Source organism: Neoarius graeffei, chromosome 5 (genome assembly GCF_027579695.1).
Source record: "Neoarius graeffei isolate fNeoGra1 chromosome 5, fNeoGra1.pri, whole genome shotgun sequence".
In the NCBI taxonomy this organism is placed as follows: domain Eukaryota; kingdom Metazoa; phylum Chordata; class Actinopteri; order Siluriformes; family Ariidae; genus Neoarius; species Neoarius graeffei.
In genome coordinates, this window is record NC_083573.1 from 18,491,075 (window position 1) to 18,515,375 (window position 24,301).

Here is a 24,301-nt window from a genome sequence, read left to right on the forward strand (position 1 = left end):
TTCAATTCATTGATGGATTGATCTGAAACTTTACAAAATATTGAATATTGTGATTCTGATGATATTGACATGTCTAAATCACATGCCTGGCACAGTATCACCATCTGGCCAAGCAGGAAATGTGGCAAAAATTTTCAATGCTTTGACGGATTAATCTATGACATGCCTGACATAGCGCCACCAACACATACGTACGTACGTGTGTGTGTATGTATGTGTATGTATATATATATATATATATATATATATATATATATATATATATATATATATATAATATGTGTGTGTGTGTATATATATATATATATATATATATATATATATATATATATATATATATAAAAAATATACACATGTAGTGTGCGCGCACACGCACACAGTTGCAATCATATGAATACTCATGAGAATGGGTGACGTATACAATTCTGTACACACACAGTCATGCATATTTATGTGCGCGCACACACTCAAGTATGCACTCATATGCACATGCAACATCTATGAGCGCACTCTTTCACACACACACTTTCTCTCTCTTTCACACTCCCTCCCTCCCTCTGACTGACACACACACACACACACACACAAAATAAGTGACCTGCCATCATTGTGCATTTTGTTGCAGACATATGAAAACTCTGCATGTACACACACACACACACACTGCAGACACAGGAAAGCTACTGTAAGATGACTTAAGATTAGTGTGAGAGTAAGGAAGAGACACGTATAGTTTTGTACATATATAAATGTATATTTTCACACCACAGAAACACACACTTAGTCTTTGTCTAGCTCTCATCCGTCAAGCAGTCATGGCATTTGCAACATGCACATCACCTTTGAACATTTGATGAATATATGACATGTGACTGTTTTGTTGGATGGCGGAATGTCCTGGGTTGCAGAACCACACGTGCGAGGGCCCGTCAAGGCCGCTAGTGGCTTTAATTATCAGGTTGTATTTTCAGATTTCATGGTTACCATCGTTAATGATTACACTTCCACCACAAAAGCTTTTTTTTTTTTTTTTTTAGTAATTGAGGAACTGAAATATAATTCAGTGTCCTGTTAAAATGACCACAGAATACATCACACAGCAGAATATAAAAGCCTGTGTGTGTGTGTGGGCTGTTGTGTGTAACCATGTCCTGCCTGTGCTCCAATTAGGTATAGAGCTGGTGTCTGAGATCACAGCGGCAGAGCTTCAGGATGCATCAGGTCCAAAGCCAGATTTACCAGAAGGCATAACTGTGGCCTACACCATCCCCAATAAGGTACACACAACATGAACATGACTGCACCATCATTATCTGGCATACGTGCACTGAAAGAAGTGACTTTCAGTCATGTACCCTTTGTTTGGTGTTGATCTTTGATTTGTATTTACAGCTTGTATAATACTGTTGGTTGCCCTAACAAGCACTTTTCTTTACAGGACTCTTCCCCCCCCCCCCCTCTAAACACTGTCTACCTTTTGTATTTTCCTCAGGATGGAGAAGTAAATTCAGGAGAGACTGTAGAAGAGACAGACCAGAGTCTAGAGGAGTTGATGGCTCAAATGAAGAAGCTGTAAAGGTCTCCTGATTTTTACATCCAGACACAAGCTCCTCTCACTGTGTTCTGAGGTGCTACAATATGTGAAAACATTTATACAGTCTCTTTGTAAGTAAAGAGAAGCTTCTTAACCAGACAAAGACATTACAGCTGCAACTAATGGCACACACTGACCTAGATTTTCAGTGCCTGTCTAGAAAGATAAATGGGGATGTTGATATTAAACGCTGTAAATGAAAACTGTGTATTGAGATCATTGCTTGCCCTGTTTAGTCATATTGCTCAACAGTTACTAGGCTCAACTCAACTAAAAATGAAATTGGGCAATTATGAGGATTTGTTTTTTCATCACTTAAATCTATCTAACTGGACATTTCCTGTCATTTCAATTGCTTGGAACTCTGAGCTTCTAGATGTCCTTGTTCAATAAAGTATTCATTGATATTCGAGGTAATGTCATACAAATGTTGGTCAGTATTTTATATCCACAAATTAAATAGTTCACCTTATTAATACTTGCACATGAGCTTATAATAGTTACACTATTTAGTGTTTGCCTCCAGACATTAAATTTAAATCTGGTATTTTTTTTTCTCTAAAATGGTGGCAGTATAATTCAGGGTTGCAGCAGGATAGAGGTAAGCAAATGCATGACTGTCTAAGCTGTTAAATGAGCAATGTTTAAGAACATACCCAAACTATGGGGGCGCGCGCACAGATAAATATATAAAAAATTGACACCCATACTCATTCATAGGCTTTTCTGTATTTTAAAACTATGAAAATTCCATATATGTTATGGGGTAGACAAGACAACTACCCCTGTGGATAACTGTATACAGAATTATTACTGTACAGAGCTTCAAGACAATTTACTGTACTTTCACCTTAGTGCATAAAGTGGTTTATTTATAGTATGCACACCATTTTTGTTTTCCCCCTACATTTTCAGTATTTTTATTTTTTTATTTTTTGCTTTATACTGCTGGAACACTTTATTGGTCCCCTTGACCAATAAAGTGTTATCTTAATTAGGTCATAATCTAATGTGCACAAGCTGGCACTGTTTGCAGACTGGTAATGCCTGAGGATGGAAGACAGACAAAGTTGTTAAACAGGAAACTTAATTTATGATGGATTATTGATTACAAAAATGTTTAATATTGTCATTTTTATAAATTGTATGAACAGTCTAAAAATGCAATTCAAGTAGTATTTAAGTACTTATCACTATAAAACAAAGGCACAAATAACATACCAAATCAAAAAGGAACAATATTTTACAATTTTTCTTTCATGGCAGAAAATGTTGATACTACTGTAGCACTTTCTCTGTAGGGCCATGTTGTAACTTGACATGAACATTTGCCCTATGCAAGAATTCACATACATGTGTGTACCGTCAGTTAAACAATGTATTCAAGAATGAGAATTGGAATACCACATTGCTCACTAAAACGTGCTGCATGCAAGAACGTTTCTATTTTTGTACAGTGAGCTTGTACAAGTGTGCCACGTCAGATTCAGCAAATGCTCCTAACTTCAGATAGGCGTGTAAATGACCATCTGTGTGTAATTAATTGCACGTTCATGAGAATTGTAAATTAGCATAATTCATGCCTGATAATGCCATATAAGGCCAATGTCAGGAAGTGTTCATTAATAAAAATGGCACCAAAAGACTAAAAAGAACTTTAAAGTTTATAGAACATAAATGCCTGTCACTGCACAAATGTTCAACAAAGTACACAAATGTACAAGTTCAGAGAGAACCTTAAATTAGTGCATAATTTTAATCATTTTGCAGTCTAAAATGCTCATCTTGTTCTACAATCGCATCAATAGCCAATTTAAATGAATGATCTTGATGTAATGAAATTAGATTCTATGAAAATTTAGAATTTATAATTCGAATTGTGTCACAGTACAATAAAGACAGTTATGAACTATAAGATTTTCAAACAAACTTTCTACAGTAATATATACAATCAAATAGTGAGAAACATAGGTTGGGATAACAGCAGACTAACTGCACGACTCCAACAGGTCTGGACCACTCGTAAATTGTGTTTGCACCTGACAAAGATATTGGTTTGGCAACTTGCTTTGGCTAGTTTAATTTAAATCCTTGAAACTTCTTTGTTCGCACATCCTGCTCTGTTTTTCCATAAGGTTATCCTGCTAAGTTAGTTTCTGTCCCCCATCACACACAGCCAACTTGGCTTCCTGAAATCATAGTTAGTTTTTTTTTTTTTCTTTTTTATCAGACATCTAATTTATTGGGTTTGTTTACCTGACATGTTTCGACGTACAACTTCCGTCTTCCTCAGAGTGTCACCGGATGTTAATTGGTGACGCATCTTTTATCAGCTGCTGTTTCTGAAGGCGTGGCCTTCCTGTCAGTCCACATTATGGACTGGGGGAATGCCAGAGTCATCCGCACAGAAGATAACAAACATCAGCGCTGGATCAGGGAGGCCATGGAGATCCGTAAGCGAAGCCCGAGGACCATCAACCGGGATGAGGGAGCATACATGCTCTCCCACACCTGGAGTGCCATCTTGCAGGGGACAAACAGACAGTAGAAGGCGTGACCGACCTGTCAAACCAGACAGGAAGGCCACGCCTTCAGAAACAGCAGCTGATAAAAGATGCGTCACCAATTAACATCCGGTGACACTCTGAGGAAGACGGAAGTTGTACGTCGAAACATGTCAGGTAAACAAACCCAATAAATTAGATGTCTGATAAAAAAGAAAAAAAAAAAAAACTAACTATATTTAATATAAGACATAATGAACGTAATCGAAAGTTCCTGAAATCATGTTTTCCAAATCATTTAGCTACACCACACACTTGAATGTGGATATATATACTCGTGTTTGTCCTTCAATAAACTGAAAAACATCCCTGAACTGCTGTGTCAGTGATTGTTGCTCCTGAATTGATCTATGAGAGAGGATATCCTAGGTGGCAGAGGACTTCTATTTCTAGATAACACATACTTTATCAATTAAACTTTCTTCAGTACAGACATATCAAAACCTGTTGGTTAAAATGAGGGCTTGTCTGGGATCTCCATGTAGCCGGTATCATCTTGGGTTCATAGGCATGGATTCTGTGGGTGTTCGAGTACCCACAGAGAATGCTGAGCACCCACGTGTCAGCATATATCCAGGTTAAATTTACATTGATTTGATACAAGAACTTCACGGCTGGTGCTAGATTGGCTCAAACGAAGTATTCAGGAATGAGAATTGGGATATGCATCTGTGATTGGTTATTTCACTGTCAGTTCCCTGTGCCCCTGGCGACTTGTGTACCCCGCCTTTCGCCCGTAGTCAGCTGGGATAGGCTCCAGCTTGCCTGCGACCCTGTAGAACAGGATAAAGCGGCTAGAGATAATGAGATGAGATGAGTTCCCTGTGCCAAATCCGAACCACTAATCAGAGCAACACGCCAGATGATCTAATCCACTTCCAAACTACTACTGACCTAGCATTCACTGCATGTGCCTTGAAGAGAGAGATTGAATGTTAACAAAATCAAGTGATGCCTCGATATCCACCAGTGCCTCCAGCAGTGCCCAGTCAATTAACAATGAAGACACAAACAGCAGCAAGGCAGGGGCAAAAGGGAAGGACTTATCAGGCTAGTGGGAAAATTAAATTTCCCTAAATAGCATATGACTCCACAAAAGTGTTTAAGGTTTGCACCACCACTAAAAATGAGTACCCCGCTTCCATCAACACAAGTGTGTTTGAAAGCTTTTGTTAAAGATGGCTTTTCAAGCTGGACTATAGCACTTGAACGATTCAGATCACACAAAAATGTCCAATCTGCACCACACTGCTGCAGGTGTTAAAGTTGCTGCTTCTATGGTGGGGTTTACATTAGACCGTATCAGCGGATCATCAGATTAACGTTTTTAAAACGATTAACATGCACACAGCAACACCAATACACGATTCGCCTGCACACAGCAACGCCAATACACGGATACGCTCGGCTCCGCAGGCATCCTGCGCTCCAAATCACTCCGCCCTGAACAGCGAGTGCCCTCTGGAGGGTGCGCACTCCGGCCCTGCGCAGCTCACAGAGCGCGCGAGTGAAGTGCACGAGCAGTAATTCGAGACTGAGCCGCTGTGTGTATGCTGTCAGTGCATATCGGGTATGCGCGTCACTTACCACTTGCAAGTGGAAGGATGGCAAGCCTAAAGACAATCATAACTACACAATGGGCAGTATTTGCATCAGTATTTGCAGTATTTTCATACTTTTATACTCTTTAATGAAAGGTGATACAAGGCGGAAGTCCGCGCCGTTTTTCAGCAGTCACGTCACATGACCAATGCCAGCGAATCAGGAAGGTGGATGTCACAGTGACGTCCAATGACGACGCTAGCTAGAGCTCAGCACAGCGTATCCGCGTATTCTCAATGTTTACACAGGACCGGAACAGACACGATCTGGATTGAATACGTGGATGCTGGCGGATTCCCATTTCCCGGCGTTTCCAGGCGTTTTAATGTAAACGGACAGTGCATCCGCGAAGAAAACGAGACAGATACGGTCTAATGTAAACTTGGCCTATGTCTGTCAGTAAACAAAAGCAGATAGCTGATGCTAGAATCACTTTGTTGGCTATTCTATCCTCTCTTCAATATCTTTTGTACCAGGTGTTGGAGATTCAAGTGTAAACATTTGCAGAGTCCAATTTGATCCAGTTGCTAAACTTGCGTGCTAAAGACATACCAGAGTTGCAATCATGGCTGGTTAGGAGAGCAAGTAACGCTCACGATATCCTCAATCAGTGCATTTACATGCACATAGAGAAAATCGAATTTCTGCCATAGCTCAACTGAAATCGAAGTTCTAAATGCCATGGAAACACCTTAGCTCGGCTGAAATCGAACCGAACTGGATTTCTCGTAATCGAGCTACGCGACCTAGATTATGCGATTGTAGCCGAGCTACTTAGTGCACGTAAACCCTATCGAGCTACGTAGTCGAGCTACTTACTTCAGCATTGCCCCTTCCGGAAGTGACGAGTGACGAGACCACAAGCGGGAAACACAACAGCCTTGGTCGGCATGACAACAGTAGTAGTAGCGAGCAGCAGAAGAGATCAGGAGGACTTTGTTTATACTCTTGAATAGCTCTTCTTCATGACGATAACCGGAAGTGTACCAACACGATGGGGAGTGTAGCGCCATCTGTGGCTCGGGTGCACAATGTACCTCACACAATAGCTTGATTTCCTTGTGTGCATGTAGGATTGGATTTCTCTGGCACCCCTGCTGGGACCCTTAGCTCGATTACCGACAGTAGCTCGATTTGGATGTGCATGTAAATGCACTGAATGAGATGACTGAAATTATGGCCCATGATGTGTTGAGAATGCTAATTGAAGAAAAAGTCTGCTGAGTTTTTCTGTGATTATGGACTGAGACAGCTAACATTATGGTCAAAGAGTAGGTATCTATTTGCTGATGTTTTGTGACTGAAAACCAGTATATCCATTGCACTGCACATGTTATGAATTTGGTTGTGCATGATGTCACTGAAAACATTCCCGCATATCACAACTTTCTGTCACTTATACGTAATATGATGATGCCAATTCACCAAAGCGATTCACCCGGTTCCAAAAATTTCAAGGCAAAGACGCTCTCCCTCAGACCTCTGTACCCAATACGATGGACCTTGACAATGGCCTCGTTACAAGCCACTGCTTTCAACTACAGCGCGCTACTGGAATTTCTGGAGGACTTGTCTTCAAACAAAAAAGGTGATGCAGGAGGTAAAGCATATGGTCTTTTGCACCTGCAGAAATTTAGCATGTTTTTCTCCCTGAAACTCATGCTGAAATTCTTCTCTCACATGGAAACTGTCAGTACTGCACTCCAAAAGAGCCAGTTGCACCTACAGAAAGCGCGGCAGATGGTTGACATGCTCAGAGAAGACAAAGTGTTGACGCAAAGAGGGATTCCAGGAATTTTGGGAAAATACTACTGCAGCAGTACATGACCTGAATTTGGAGAGCCTGACTGCCAGGACCAAGAAAAGTTCCCTGCCGACTGGAAGATGCACCATCTCAGTTTTCAAACACCAGAAGCAATGTACCGACAGCAATACCTTGAGATCATGGATACAGTGTCAACATCCCTGAACTGCAGTTCTATTTCATTTCTACTGACTGCCAGAGGTGGTGCTTTAAGCACCTGGATGTGCAGGTCAAGTGTTTGTATCAACAAAGTTACCTGGGTGATGTATGCCCCTTTCCCCAGCACTAAAGGCACATCCACCCAGGAAGTGACCTCTTACCATCAACAAAGTCACCTGGGTGACGTATGCCCCTCTCCCCAGCACTAAAGGCAAGCAGATTCCCCCCCCCCAGGAGTGTACAGGCATTGCTGGTAAGTAGTCTTGTAACTCGAGATGAGTTGGAGCTGTGAACTTTTGCCCTCCAAAGACTGTGATTAGCCTTTCATTTACTGTTAAGTGCATTCCATAGGCTGCGCAACAAGCACTGGAGTGTGGCCTACAGGTTACACAGGCCAGACAGCACAGTGACCCCCGCCCCTCCAGACAGAGGCCTTCTGTGGCAATAAATACAGCTCGGACAATACCACGGCTGATAATGCAGCCAAGGGCACACCACTCAGACAGGTTTTGCCCATCAATCCATACCCAGCCCCCTTGCTTGGTACAGCGTGGCCAGTCTTCTGGCTGTCACCCCTCTTGGAAGGGGCAAGGGGGCAGACAATAACACTCTCCTGTGGTCAGGTGCTTCACCAAGCAACAGCTCAGGTGCTGGGAAGCGCTCATGTCAGACCCCTGGGTTGTGTCAACCCTGTCACAGGGTTACAGCATTCAATTCAGATGTTGACCGCCGAGGTTCTATGGGGTCAAAATAGCCATTGTCAAGGACGCAAACAAGGCTCTGGCCCTATGCCAGGAGGGCTTAATGCCCCTGGAGAAGGGTGCCATCGAGCCATTAGACAGTTGTTCACAGAACAGTGGATTCTATTCCACTTATTTTATTATCCCAAAAAAGGATTGCGGACTTCACCCCACATTGGATTTGAGGCCTCGGAACAAGTACCTCAAGGTTTTCAAGTTCCGTATGTTAAGGACAGGGCAGGGCATCAGACAGAACGACTGGTTTACAACCATCTATCTGAAAGATGCATACTTTCATGTTCCCATCATACCTCATCACAGGCAGTTCCTCCGTTTTGCCTTTGAAGGTCGGGCTTACCAGTTTCATGAGCTCCCATTTGGAATCTCACTAGCACCAAGAGTCTTTACAAGATGTGTAGCAGCAGCACTGTCCCCACTACAGGCCAGAGGGATGCACATTTTCCCCTACCTGGACAACTGGCTGATTTGTTCCCGGTCAAGGATAGATGCTTTGAGGGAATCGGATTCACTGATCTCCCACATCACCAAGCTAGGGCTGACAATAAATCATGAAAAGAGCTCCCTTATACCCAGTCAGCACACAGTGTTTCTTGGTATTCAGTTGGACTCACAGCTGATGACTGCCACTCCCCAGCAGATTCACAACATCCTCCAAGCTCATCAGTTACTTCAAGAGAGGCAGAGCCCTGGCCTTCAGATAATTTCTCAGACTGCTAGGCATACTCACAGCAGCCTCATGTGTGATCCCTTTAGGCCTTCAGTCATTGAGGCCTCTCCAGATCTGGCTGAACAATCTTTCTCTGCACCCCACTCAACGCAGATGCAAGCTGGTCAGAGTCATTGCCAGCTGCCTAAGATCCCTGCATCCATGAAAGGGGGGGGATCTCACGGAGGAACTGCCTGTGATGAGGTATGATGGGAACGTGAAAGTATGCATCTTTAAGATGGATGGTTGTAAACCAGTCATTCTGTCTGATGCCCTAGGGTCCATACCTTCTCACAGAGAAGTTATGGCCACGGATGCCTCCCTAGCAGGTTAGGGAGCAGTGTGGCAATGCAGAAAAGTCAGAGGCCAGTGGAGGACTCGGCAGCAGGAACACCACATATGTGTTGGAATGTTTGCCCTCAAACATTTCCTCCCAGTGCTGGTAGGGAAACATGTCCTTATGAAACATGTTTATATGGTAGAACATCTATGTTCTACCATATAAATCACCAGGGGAGCACCAGGTCCAAACAGTCCTTAAGGATAGCACAACAGTCATTACTGTGGGCCCATACTCACCTATTGAGCCTGAGGGCAACACGCTTACCAGGCACTCAGAACAACGCAGCAGATCTCCTGGCAACGCCCCCATCTTGGGGAATGGAGGCTGCAATATGCTTATCAGGAACTCAGAACAGCGCAGCAGATCTCCCGTCAACGCCCCCATCCTGGGGAACGGTACAAGAGATTTGGCACAGATATGGCAAGGAGGAGGTGGATCTTTTCGCCTTGCAGGCAACAATACACTGTCCTCCTTGGTATTGTCTGGGAGAAATCAACAAGCCCCTTGGGCCAAAATGTGCTGCCTCATGTGTGGCCAGATCAGCTACTGTATGCTTTCTCTCCACTACCGTTAATACTGCCCACTCTTGACAGGATCCTCAATGGGAATCACAAGGTGTTACTAATAGCCCTCAGATGGCCCAGGAGAGTGTAGTTCCCAATATTACACAGGTTACTGGACAGGGAGCCCTGGTGCTTCCCTGTATGATGGGACCTCCTCTCACAGCTGGAGGGTCAAATCTGGCATCTGAACCCAGCGTGGCTGCAACTCTGGTTCTGGCCTTTGAAGGGCCAGAGCCATTGTTAGGATCCTGTAATCCAGCAATTGTGTGGACCAGCAACAGCTCCCGGGCACCTTCCACCAATGCACGCTATGCAAATAGATGGAAGCTTTTTTCTGAATGGTGCCACGCACAAGATCAGGAAACAACACACTGTTCTATACTGGTAATTCTCAGTTTTCTCCAGTCCTGCTTTGTGAAGGCCTTGCAGCCTCCACCCCCAAAGTTTATATAGCTGCCATCTCAGCCATGCGTAACAGGGTAGATGGAATGACTGTTGAGTCCCATACTCTTGTGACACGCTTTAAGAGTGTGCAAAGGCTAAGACCACCTCTGAAAAATCCAGTACCCTCTTAGGACTTGCCCTTTATATTAAAGGCACTGTGCCAACCCCCATTTGAACCTCTAGAGAGGTTGGAATTGAAGTATTTGTCTATAAAGTATTTGTCTCTCTTAGCCATGGCTTCGGCCAGATGAGTAGGTCAGTTGCACACCTCATCAGTGAGTGAAGAGTGCTTACATTAGAATCCTGGTGACACAGGGGTAACCTTACAGCTTAACCCTTCCTTTCTCCCAAAGACCTTTTCATCTTCTTACACAAACCAGCCCCTCAGTCTGGCAGCTTTTGAGCTCCCAACTGAAGAGGATGAGCAGTGGCAGAGTGCATACTTAGTGTGCCCAGTGAAAGCAAGTCTTGCTTTCTTGCTTTCCAAAATTAACTCCAAAGCAAACCCCAATATACACTTTCTGGGACCCTTGACCCATTCCAAAATGAAATAATATAAAATAGCACACAAGAAATATACAGTAAAACTAAAAACCTACAGACTTTTATTCAAACCACTGCTGACTTCTGGCAGTCAGATCCACTGTTTATCTGTCATACAGGGCATAGGCGAGGTCATGTCTTGTCCAAACAGTGGCTGTCGAAATGGATTCTAGATGCTATTGTCTGTGCCTATGGGGCAGTGATCTCCCAATCCCTCATGTGAGAGGTCACTCAATGATGAGTGTGTGTCATGGGCATCCCTACAAGGGGTTCATCCTTCAGATATCTGTGCAGGTGTATGATGGACATCAAGCTGCACATTTGCAAGATTCTATAGGGTTAATGTGGTTTCTCATAACTCAGTGGCAACAGCTATTCTTCCTACTCCTTCACCACTCTCTTAAAGGGCAAGTAGGTCTTCCTTGTGACCGTTTGTTGGTATTAGTCATCCAGATGCTTAAAGCACTGCCTCTGGCAGTCAGCAGAAATGAAATAGAACAATGGTTACATATGTAACCGTGGTTTTACAAATTTCAGATGACTGCCAGAGCTTGGCAGTCACTTGGAACACTTGCGACAAGATTGCCAAGAGGTCATTTCCTGGGTGACTGTGCCTTTAGTGCTGGGGCAAGGGGCATACGCCACCCATGTCACAGGTGACTTTGTTGATGCAAACACTCGACCTGCACATACACATGATGGACATCCAGGTGCTTAAAAGCACCGCCTCTGGCGGTCATCCGAAACTCATAGAACCGCCGTTACATACGCAACCATCAATTTAGTCCATGTGCATTTAAATACAGGCAACATGTTGAAGATTTTGTGACTGGAAAGAGCAACTGCAAAAACATCATGTAGTTCCATGGGGATGATCTGGATGAAACCAGGCTTGCACTGCATCCTGATGCAACAAAACAAGGAGGAATTGCCTAGCTACTTTTTAAGATGTAGTGGGCTTTCTGAAAGATGATCTGGGATAGCATTTGGCAGCTATGCTGCCAGAGATCACCAAACTAATGAAACTCACCCTGACCGTCCCTGTAACATCCTACAGTTCAGAAGGGTCATTTTCAGGCCTGCAGCAACTTTAAAACATATCTAAAAGGGTCCACAAAGGGGAAAACAAGACTGAATTGTGTGGCTTTAATGAACGGTCACAAGAATGTTTCACGAAATCAGAACCTGGATGTACGGTAATTGTGGATGAATTCATCAAGCCCACAGCTGCAAAGAGAAACACTTTCCTCATGAAGTAGTAAATTAATGTCAATGGTGAGTGAAAACAAATCCAACTTTAATAGCTTATTTAGCTGTGTGGATCTGTGTTGATGGTATTTTACTGTGTGGGCCTGTAGGCTATCTTTGTGTGTGTAACAATGTTATTATAACTTCTTTTGCCTGTTAATGTGACCTCACACCAGGCACGGTAGTATTATTGTGCACTTGATACAATTTATGTTGGCCTTTTTACGAAATAATCTGTTGGCATTTATGATTACTTTCACATTTCGTGGTGTTTTGACAGTTAAATTTTTTATGTCTGGTCATATCTGGTGGCTTGTGAAAACAATTGGCACTGCCCACTTTCAGCACTGTTGCTGCAAAGTGCGTGGGGGGATAATTCAAGCGCCCACTGCCAGAAACATAAATTGGTGCCTATGCTTGGGTTCCATCTGGAGCAGCATTGTAGTCGAGTCACTAAACCTCGAGTCTGAGTCCAGTCTCGAGTCCCCAGTGTTCAAGTCTGAGTCAAGTCCAAGTCATTAAAGAAAATTTCAAGTCAAGTCCGAGAACAAGACTCCAATCTCATCATTTGACAGTGACTGTTGCTGCCTTGATGTGAAACCGTCTCTGCTACTGTGTTGGACTAACATTACTGCTTCACTGCCCCATTTTAGTTAATAGGCTACAGATAAAAAGCTTGTTCATCGCTCAGCAAGCCCCGCTATCAACAGGGCAAATAACACGAGAGAGGGTTAACGCTTGTTCATCAGTCAGCAAACAAGCTGAACATAGCATGTCACTTCTCTGGGTGTAGTCCTGCCAAATGACAATTGAAGTTTGAGGTTGTCCCCTCAATAGTTCTTCTACATATGGAACACATAGCAGTGCATTTTTTTTCCCCACTGAACAAGTAGTTTGTATAAGCAAAGAGGACAATCCTAGGGGCATTCTCTCCAGGCATTTTAGCATCATTAACGTTAGTTTGTTCCTGAACATGACATGAACAGGTGAATGTGCATTCTCTTGCACGAAATTAGTATAAAAATTAATGTAGATACAAATATCTTATGCCAAATTATTAGGGCATGTTACAAAAAATAAAGAAAAAATCCGAGTCCTCGTTTCCAATTTACGAGTCCGAATGCAGTTAAAGCGTGAGTCCGAGTCCAAGTCATCAGTGCTCAACTCCAAATCGAATCACGAATCCTTAAAATTAGGGCACGAGTCGAACTCGAGTCCAAGTCCTGGACTTGAGTACTACAAGCCTGATCTGGAGATCTGAGATCTTGTAATTATCTTGGGATTACAAAGATCACACATCTCCAGATCAGGCTTGTAGTACTCAAGTCCAGGACTCGAGTTCACCTGTAGGTGTTTCCTACGGCTGACCGGAAGCAACTGTGGTTTGATTTGTACAACCCCGATTCTAAAAACGTTGGGACAAAGTACAAATTTTAAATAAAAACAGAATGCAGTAATTTACAAATCTCAAAAACTGATATTGTATTCACAATAGAACATAGACAACATATCAAATATCGAAAGTGAGACATTTTGAAATTTCATGCCAAATATTGGCTCATTTGAAATTTCATGACAGCAACACATCTCAAAAAAGTTGGGACAGGGGCAATAAGAGGCTGGAAAAGTTAAAGGTACAAAAAAGGAACAGCTGGAGGACCAAATTGCAACTCATTAGGTCAATTGGCAATAGGTCATTAACATGACTGGGTATAAAAAGAGCATCTTGGAGTGGCAGCGGCTCTCAGAAGTAAAGATGGGAAGAGGATCACCAATCCCCCTAATTCTGCGCCGACAAATAGTGGAGCAATATCAGAAAGGAGTTCGACAGTGTAAAATTGCAAAGTTTTTGAACATATCATCATCTACAGTGCATAATATCAAAAGATTCAGAGAATCTGGAAGAATCTCTGTGCGTAAGGGTCAAGGCCGGAAAACCATACTGGGTGCCTGTGATCTTCGGGCCCTTAGACGGCACTGCATCACATACAGGCGTGCTTCTGTATTGGAAATCACAAAATGGGCTCAGGAATATTTCCAGAGAACATTATCTGTGAACACAATTCACCGTGCCATCTGCCGTTGCCAACTAAAACTCTACAGTTCAAAGAAGAAGCCATATCTAAACATGATCCAGAAGCGCAGACGTCTTCTCTGGGCCAAGGCTCATTTAAAATGGACTGTGGCAAAGTGGAAAACTGTTCTGTGGTCAGACGAATCAAAATTTGAAGTTCTTTATGGAAATCAGGGACGCCGTGTCATTCGGACTAAAGAGGAGAAGGACGACCCAAGTTGTTATCAGCGCTCAGTTCAGAAGCCTGCATCTCTGATGGTATGGGGTTGCATTAGTGCATGTGGCATGGGCAGCTTACACATCTGGAAAGACACCATCAATGCTGAAAGGTACAGTATATCCAGGTTCTAGAGCAACATATGCTCCCATCCAGACGATGTCTCTTTCAGGGAAGACCTTGCATTTTCCAACATGACAATGCCAAACCACATACTGCATCAATTACAGCATCATGGCTGCGTAGAAGAAAGGTCCGGGTACTGAACTGGCCAGTCTGCATTCCAGATCTTTCACCCATAGAAAACATTTGGCGCATCATAAAATGGAAGATACGACAAAAAAGACCTAAGATAGTTGAGCAACTAGAATCCTACATTAGACAAGAATGGGTTAACATTCCTATCCCTAAACTTGAGCAACTTGTCTTCTCAGTCCCCAGACATTTACAGACTGTTGTAAAGAGAAAAGGGGATGTCTCACAGTGGTAAACATGGCCTTGTCCCAACTTTTTTGAGATGTGTTGTTGTCATGAAATTTAAAATCACCTAATTTTTCTCTTTAAATGATACATTTTCTCAGTTTAAACATCTGATGTCATCTGTGTTCTATTCTGAATAAAATATAGAATTTTGAACCTTCCACATCATTGCATTCCGTTTTTATTTACAATTTATACTTTGTCCCAACTTTTTTGGAATCGGGGTTGTATAAATTATCCTTATTTCGAGTGTTTCATGGAATAAGAGGGACATTGGGTCTTACTCAACCACGTGTATTCCTAAAACTGTTGTATATTGTACGTATATAGTCTTCTGGTGTTTCCAGAGACTGGTTGAGAGGTTTATACGTGCCAAGCACGCAGATAATTAGTTCTCAATATTATAATTTGTTCTCACTCTGCCTTAGAAATTCTCCTCTATTTTATTGTTTTGTGTTCATCAAGATGGGTGGAAGTGGTCAGTCTGAGAGTAAATACAAGTCTCCAAATCAATTAATGTATGACGAGGGTTTTGGCTAGTTTGTGCAACCCCTTCGTTGATAATTTAGCTGGATGGATGGAGAGACAACCACAGTGGAATCTTTGTCCTAGAGATGGTACGTTTGAAGAGAGCTATCTGTTAAGCACTGGTTTGATGGTAAATGAGAAGCTAGGAGATCCTGGCTGGGATTTTGACCACATGAAGCAATCACAAACCTCACTGGGATTTTGCCTATACTCACAAGGTGGTTGGTAACAATGACAAAGAAAAGAGTAAGAACTCAAGATGTGTGAAATTGACTAAATCTGCCTTGGTAGTGTACCTGTATCATCTGTAAATGCACATGTGCAGGCTTCACTTCATCCTTCAACTCTGCCATGTTAAAAGCATCTGTAAGCACTTTTCAGCACGCCCCCTCTCCGCAGACCATATAAAAGTCATATTTATTTATTTATTTATTTTATCATTTCACAGGGAACCCGGAAGAAACTTATCAGTTTCATGGTTTGTTCATGGGCGGCACGGTGGTGTAGTGGTTAGCGCTGTCGCCTCACAGCAAGAAGGTCCGGGTTCAAGCCCCGTGGCCGGCAAGGGCCTTTCTGTGCGGAGTTTGCATGTTCTCCCCGTGTCCGCGTGGGTTTCCTCCGGGTGCTCCGGTTTCCCCCACAGTCCAAAGACATGCAGGTTAGGTTAACTGGTGACTCTAAATTGACCGTAGGTGTGAATGTGAGTGTGAATGGTTGTCTGTGTCTATGTGTCAGCCCTGTGATGACCTGGCGACTTGTCCAGGGTGTACCCCGCCTTTCGCCCGTAGTCAGCTGGGATAGGCTCCAGCTTGCCTGCGACCCTGTAGAACAGGATAAAGCGGCTAGAGATAATGAGATGAGATGGTTTGTTCATATATGGAAGCAGCATGTGCCCTCACTCCCATCAGTCCCAGCCCTGAGCCTACCTCTGAGCCGACTCTCCCTCCTGAAAAGTATGTAGACACTGTCGCAGTACAAGCAAACCAAGACACATTGCGTGCATGTTTGAACAGTTAACCAGGTTTCTGAAGAATAAATTTCAATCTGCTTCTGATCTCTCCCAAGTAACAGGTGTTAAACATCATCAGAATGAAACCTGTACTGCGTTCTTTACACGTTTCAAAACTGTGTAGAACAAGTACACAGGGCTGGCATCAGATCCTTTGGATTGTAGGCATTTCATAAAAACATTTTTGAATAACCTGCTTCCTGAAAATGCTCATGTCTTGAGAATTTCCACTGCAGGTGCCTTTAATGACATGATCATTGAGGAAGCAAGCGGCAAGACTTGAGGCTTGGTATGGAATTTGAAGTTGTAATCTTTTCTTTCCCTGCTTTCCATCACTTTCTAGAATGATTTTTTTTAAACTTCAGAAAAATAATTGCTTTTCTGAGAATGTAATTGTGCAAAACAAAGGTTTGCTCAAGTTCCCCTTCAGGAAAACACTCAGTGCGTTTACATGCACATAGAGAAAATCGAATTTCTGCCGTTGCTCGTCTGAAATCGAAGTTCTAAATGGCATGCAAACCCCTTAGCTAGGCTGAAATTGAACCGAACTTGATTTCTCGCAATCGAGCTACACGACCTACATTATGCGATTTTTGCCGAGCTACTTATGGTGCGTTCATGTGCTATGGGAATTATGGTAAATACCAAATGCCGACATGGAAAGCACACATGAACGCCCCCTCTTGTGGTATTTTCCACTGGGCAACTCGTAGAAAATTTTGATACACGAGTTGCCGAGATGAGATGAACTTTAACCTTTTCAACATGGCGGCGAGCGGTACTAGACTAGCTTATGAACCAAGAAAGAAGTGGTTTTCACCTACGGAAAGCTGACTCTCACCTTTTAAACGAGTCATGTTATGGATATTATATTATTATAATATGTATATTATAGCCTAATACAAAATATTCTGTGGCTGTCCAAAGAACGCCAACAATGATCTAGATACTAGCTACACTCATTGTGGCTACAGCCAAATTTCCAAAAACTGTGTGGCATTCAATGTGTTAAGAAAATCTCTACTTGTCATGATGAGGAAATATTCAGCATTATTTACCTTTTGACTTTTGATAACTCATATTCCTGCTGCAGCTGATGAACAAGGCAATCTATAATTGTTTTAGCCAAATAACAGGCCTGATTCTGAATCTGGTCCACCATCTTTAATTTGTCAACAACAACAAAAGCATGTGAACACAACAGACTGGTAAATACCACTTCCCAACTGGAAAATATCATCTTCCCATAGCACATAAATGCAGCATTAGTGCATGTAAACCCTATCGAGCTACGTAGTCCAGCTACTTACTTCAGCACTGCCCCTTCCGGAAGTGACGAGACCACAAGCGGGAAACACAACAGCCTCGGTCGGGGGGGAAAAAAAAAAAAAAGCCTCGGTCGGCATGACACTTCACCTTAGCCGCCCACTTTATTAGGAACACTTCTGTTCGTACATACAAACTACAAACACTCTTCTCTCATCTCATCTCATTATCTCTAGCCACTTTATCCTTCTACAGTGTCGCAGGCAAGCTGGAGCCCATCCCAGCTGACTACGGGCGAAAGGGTACACCCTGGACAAGTCGCCAGGTCATCACAGGGCTGACACATAGACACAGACAACCATTCACACTCACATTCACACCTACGGTCAATTTAGAGTCACCAGTTAACCTAACCTGCATGTCTTTGGACTGTGGGGGAAACCGGAGCACCCGGAGGAAACCCACGCGGACACGGGGAGAACATGCAAACTCCACACAGAAAGGCCCTCGCCGGCCCCGGGGCTCGAACCCGGGACCTTCTTGCTGTGAGGCGACAGCGCTAACCACTACACCACCGTGCCGCCCCACAAACACTCTTCTTAGAGTTTATTTTATTTTTAAAAGGGACAGTGTACAAATTAAACATTATCCTTGTGGTAAGGACAGATGTCTGTACCAGGTTATAGCAGTACATGCTAATTTCCTTCTTCTTCTTTTTAATGGCAGATTATCACAATCTGTGTATACCGCCACCTACTGTACAGGAGTGTGTGAAGGGACTGGACAGATTCTATGTCAGATTACTAGGCTAAAAAAAAAAAAATTATATTATTTTCATTAGACCTGTATCATTAAGATAACTAATTAGTGCTTTAATTCTATTTCGCTGTATTCCTTCTTCCTTTAGTATGTTGTGAATGTCTGAACCTGCTTCAAGCTCCAACCATTTGTCTTTGATAACTGTATTTACTACAATGAAATAAAACATGCTCAACATCTTCCTTAACTCTACATCCTTGACAAAGACCATCACTTTTACCTAATATCTGTAATGTTGCATTAAGACCTGTGTGTCCCAGTCTTAATCTTGTATATACTACCTCCTCATTTCTGTTAAATCCCATTGATGTTATTCTTTTCCCCCCTACCTGACTCTGCATATTAAAGTATTGTCTACCTTTGGGTTCTGTTTCCCACTCTTTTTGCCATCTTTTCATAATCTCTGTTTTAATTAAAGCTTTAGCTTCTCCTTTTCCCAGTGGAATATGAATGTCTATCTGTTCTTTATCAATGGATTCTTTGGCTATGTGGTCTGCTATTTCATTACCTTTAATTCCTATATGGGCTGGTATCCAACAAAACTCAATAGTAAGTCCCATATTCCTTATGTGAGCTAAGAGATGTTTAACTTCAATTACTAAGTCTTCCCTTGTTGAGTTACCTGATAAAAAACTTTGTAAAACTGACATTGAATCTGTACATATAACTGACTTGAGTGGTTTGATTTCTTCAATCCATCTTAATGCAGAAAGAATTCCAGCCATTTCAACTGAGTAAACTGATAGGAAATTATTCAGTCTATAGCCATATGTTTTTTTGAATTCTGGAATATAAATTCCAATGCTACATTTACCACTTAATACATCTTTTGATCCATCAGTATAAATTTGGAGATATCCATAGAATGAAGAAGTCAAGTATTGTTTGCAAAATAATGCAAAACTCTTTGGATTTGGATAATCTTTCTTTACCTCTAGCAGTTCTATATTAACCTCAGGAGTAGGCAGACTCCATGGAGAGACACCACTTAAAGCTAATGCAGGGCTGTATGTTAATTCCTTCAAACCATACTGGTTTGCAGTATTGTCAATGTTCCACCCAAACCCATTATGCTTCTTGTAATATTCCCAGCAATCTTTAAGTACTGATATGGCTGGATTGTTAATACTGCCCTGCAGTATGACCCAATACATTAGAGAAAGCTTGTTAAACCTTAAATTAAGTGGGGTTTCCTCTGACTCCACCAGAAGAGCACCCAACATGCTAATTTCTGCCTGTAGTCCCTTTGTTTATACTCTTGAATAGCTCTTCTTCATGACGACAACCGGAAGTGTACCAACACGATAGGGCGTGTAGCGCCACCTGTGGCTCGGGTGCACAATGCACCTCACTCAATAGCTCGATTTCACAGTATGCATTGGATTTCTCTGGCACCCCTGCTGGGACCCTTTGCTCGATTACCGACAGCAGCTCGATTTGGATGTGCATGTCAACGCACTGTCTTACATCACTAGATGTCATGAGCTCAAATTGTCAGATTGAGCAGTCTTTTTCCTAAAATTAAAATACAATCTTGTTATAAAAAGTATCCTGGCTATTCCTAAGCAGGAAGCTACCATTTAAAAAAAACAAGGAAAGCATAAGGTTCTGCCTGCTATGATGTTGAAGAGCTTCTAATGTGAAGATGAAAAAATTCTAGTGACTACTAGATTGCTCTCTAGAATGCGGTGTGAACAGTTATTGTACTTGATGTTCAGAAATATAAATATGAATAAAAGAATGAACTCCACAAAAGCAAAGTAAACTTACTAGTGCATCTCAAAACATTAGAATATTGTGAAAGTTCTTTTTTTTTGGTAATTTAATTAAAAAAGTTAAACTTTCATATATTCTATATTCATGACACAAAGTGAAATATTTCAAGCCTTTGTTTTAATTTTGATATTAAAATAATGAGCTATAAGCCATAATCAAAATTAAAACAAAAAAGCCTTGAAACATTTCATGTTACATGTAATGAATATAGAATATACAGTTTACCTTTTTGAATTAAATTATTTTAAAAAAAATCACAATATTCTAATTTGAAATGCACTAGTATGTTAAGTGCTTAGAAGAAAAATTGTTTGCATAAGTGATCTGAGGGTTATTCAAACAATTCGGCAAAATATAATACAATAAGAGAAAATTCTAAATATGAGAAGATTACTGAATGCGGCAAGTTTTCCTTAATAGATGCATGGACGACCAGACCTACACTCTTCCATGAGTGGGGTCAAAAATGACCCCAATTGGAATTAGGGCATTTTTGAGTGGAAACTGATTTTATGTTGTTCAGAGTTGATTGTTAATGCCATATTTTGATATTTGACATGTTCATTCACCACTTTGTATGTTTGTTTGTGTTTGTTTTGTGTGAATTTGTTTGTTGTTTGTTTATTTTTGTATGTCTGTACATGTACAGTTGAATTTGTGTGTGTGTGCTCATCCGTATAGCGGTATCTCAGAGGATAACATATTCTCCAGTGGAAAGAATGATGAGAGAAACAGTAATGACACAATGACAACAGTATGATGTTCTCATGCACTTTATTTACATGCTTACTTATCCCCTTAACACCCAAATATAGAAAAAAAAGTGTAAAAAAAAATTTTCAACCTAATATATGTTGTTCTAGGAAGGCTCTGATGCAAAAATTGTGTTTCTTTTTTAATTTTGACATTTTAGCAACTTTTTTGGGAAATGTTGTAAAATTACAATGTTGGCTGTCAAGGGTAGGTAGCAGAATTTCACTGGCATCATTCACACACTGTAAATGATCTGGGTGTGTTTGTCTTCACTTTCCTGCTGATAAAGGGTCACAGAAGTGATTGTATCTTCACAACAAACAACAACAATAATACTCAGACATGTTATATTGTTTTATGACAAGTAATTTATTCAAAAAAAAGTAATTTCCACTCTTTAAAAACACTGGATGAATGCTGTATGTACAAATCTGAAAACAAACTTAAGATGCATTTTTACATCTCCCTTCTTTACCTATGGTAGTCCAAAAAGCAGTTTCTTTGTTCTGAAAAACAAAGGCGGACATCACACTTCATACAAACAGTGTTAGTGTAGCCTTTAGCACACTGTCTGCACCTTCCCTGTCAGCTTTGATGGGGAAATGCCCAGTCATGTCTTTGCAGACATCACTTGGTGGGTATGCATTTCTCCTCTTAGAGGGCCTAGCAGCTGGAGAACTCATAGGGCTTGAGGATGGCCGCCCTCGCTTTGGCACTGGGACAGATGTGCCAGTCAGGATAAGGGAGGATGCCAACTGGGCCTGAAACCGTCTCCTGATCAGGATCTCTTTCTTTGGAATAGCCCAGGCCTTGCAGTCCCGTTTGTACAGGAGCCAAGCGTTGATCACAGCTAGAATAATTGTGTGCCAGAAGATGTAGATGTACCAACGATGGGACTTGAGAGGAAACTTGTACTTGGCCGCAAATGAGTCCAGCAAATCCACTCCCCCCATGTTTTTGTTGTAGGTCACCACAATGTTAGGCCTCTGAACTTCCACAAATGTTTTGGCAGTTTTGTCCCAACTTTTAACCTTTTCCACTGGTTCTGGGCCAGTAAAGGATGACACAAGTGTCACCTGACGGGTGTCGTACCATGTCACAGCACAAATGTTGTGGTTCTTCTCCACTCTGACATCAAATGTCCCTCTTCCCTTTTTCTTCAAGGTTTTCTCATCATTGAGGTTGCAGTTTGGAAGCCGTACTTTACTGTTAGCACAGTAAGCTAGTGTAATAAAAATAAGTATAGAACAACATAAGTATGCAGTAACAACACAATCACACAAGATTCATTGATGTTGAAAATAAGTTAACATTTTAGGACTATTGTATGGCGAATAAAACTGATGATAATACTTACGTGTGTTGCTGAGTAAAAATGCTCTTCAGGGTGGTGAGAATGTAAGCAGTAGATGTGTTGATCAGCAACAAATGTATTCCTGACAACCAGAAGTGACAAAAATAAAAAGTTCCTAGGGATATCAACCGAAACTCCATATAAAATGCTTGGGGTCAGTTTTGACCCCACTTATGGAAAAGTTGGGTATTGATACAAAATATAAAATAACTTAAAAGAAAAAAAACTATACATACAAATCCAAATGAGACCATATCAAAAACACCCTATTTGAGGAATACATGGAAGGTTAGACAATATAAATGTAAAATGACAAAGATTTTGCAACAAAACTACCACTGGGGTCCGTTTGGACCCCACTTATGCATCTAAATGACTCGTATGAGGCACTTAAGAACAAATCTGTTCATATGAGTGGTTCTTGCATGAGGCCCGTTGTTTTCTAAAATCTCTCTCACTGGAAACAGCAGGAGTAAAACAGAAGGCAGGGCATTGTGACATTTTGCATTTTTAAATAAATAAAAAAAATGTCGAGAAAGTCTTCATAAACGCTACAATCAGGCAAGTGTAAATGCCATCTGGAAATGGCCAAAGCTGTACAAGGATGTTGACACTCCATTATTATTATACAGACTTAGTCATTTATATGACTGTGTATTAGAGACATTGTAGGTTTAAAAAAAAGCTGAGACTGGGCTAATATTCTGAGGGAAAAAGAAACCCCTCAGAGATTAAAGTTGTTTAATTTACAAAAAAAAAAAAAAACCACCCCGCTCAGATATTCTCCAAGATTTAAGGGGGGGGAGACCTTGGGGATTTTTTTTTTTTTTTGTTAAGGAACCAGATCACTTGACTTAGTTTGGATGAATGTCATCACAACACACACACCACAGCTGTGTTGAGAGTTGTAGGAAATGCAGTCTTTCCTCCTTGGTCGCGCAACAGAAGAATAAAGTGCGAAGAGACTGCACTGCAGCCAGTACATGATTGATTATTGAGCTTCCTGGGTGCAACAGGAGATGAACGTATAAAATGCACAGGCATGTTTATCTGTGTCCTTTTTTCTGTCTTGGCTGTTTATAAATGTATAATTATTGCACAAGAGCAGTTTCCCCATTACTTTCAGTGTATGGATTCTTCTTATCTGCCTAAATCTCTTATTTTGAAATGGCTGAGTCGAGAGTTATAGGAAGTGTAGTCTTTCCTCTTCAATTAAGAAATATAAAGCACCAAGAGAGTTTCTCCTACATTTCCCAGAATGGACTGCTGCCAGGAAGTTGTGTCCCCCGCCCCTTCAAATTTGTGACTTCATAACCTCAAATAATATCAGTAATTATTCTATCCATATTCACTGCATATGAGCACTCATGCGCTGATTGGCTACTCTACTACTAGGCTATCAGCTCATATACCATGAGTAGAAAAAAATAAAATGGCAGCGCGTGTTGCTGAACCAACAGAGGACGAAATAAAACCCAAAAAAATTAAATTAAAAAAAGCAACAAAATATGGAATTAAAGTATTTGATGGTAAGAATGTATCTTTTTATTTTTCAAGAATTATTATAACATTTTTCACATCAGCTCATTTATGACTCAATTTCATGGAATAACTGTTAAACATATATGACTAATCCCAGAAACTCAGATTTCTTTCCCCCCTCAGAATATTACCCCCCCCCCCCCCCCAGCTCC

At 41.5% G+C, this 24,301-nt stretch overlaps 2 protein-coding genes across 5 annotated transcripts in view; one reads left to right on the plus strand and one right to left on the minus strand.

The window, feature by feature from the left end:
• uba5 (ubiquitin-like modifier activating enzyme 5) overlaps positions 1–2,006 on the plus strand; it is a 33,141-nt gene extending 31,135 nt beyond the window's left edge. For both annotated transcript variants that reach the window (XM_060921363.1, XM_060921364.1), the window contains exons 11-12: positions 1,171–1,277; positions 1,493–2,006. In XM_060921363.1, the coding sequence (XP_060777346.1) occupies positions 1,171–1,277; positions 1,493–1,576 (191 nt within the window). In that variant the 3' untranslated portion in view covers positions 1,577–2,006. The remainder of the gene's footprint in view (positions 1–1,170; positions 1,278–1,492) is intronic.
• A 19,592-nt stretch (positions 2,007–21,598) lies between these two features.
• nphp3 (nephronophthisis 3) overlaps positions 21,599–24,301 on the minus strand; it is a 76,200-nt gene continuing 73,497 nt past the window's right edge. For all 3 annotated transcript variants that reach the window (XM_060921366.1, XM_060921365.1, XM_060921367.1), the window contains 2 exons: positions 22,611–22,689; positions 21,599–22,475 (listed from right to left, as the gene is read on the minus strand). In XM_060921366.1, coding sequence (XP_060777349.1) covers positions 22,413–22,475; positions 22,611–22,689 — 142 coding nt within the window. In that variant the 3' untranslated portion in view covers positions 21,599–22,412. The remainder of the gene's footprint in view (positions 22,476–22,610; positions 22,690–24,301) is intronic.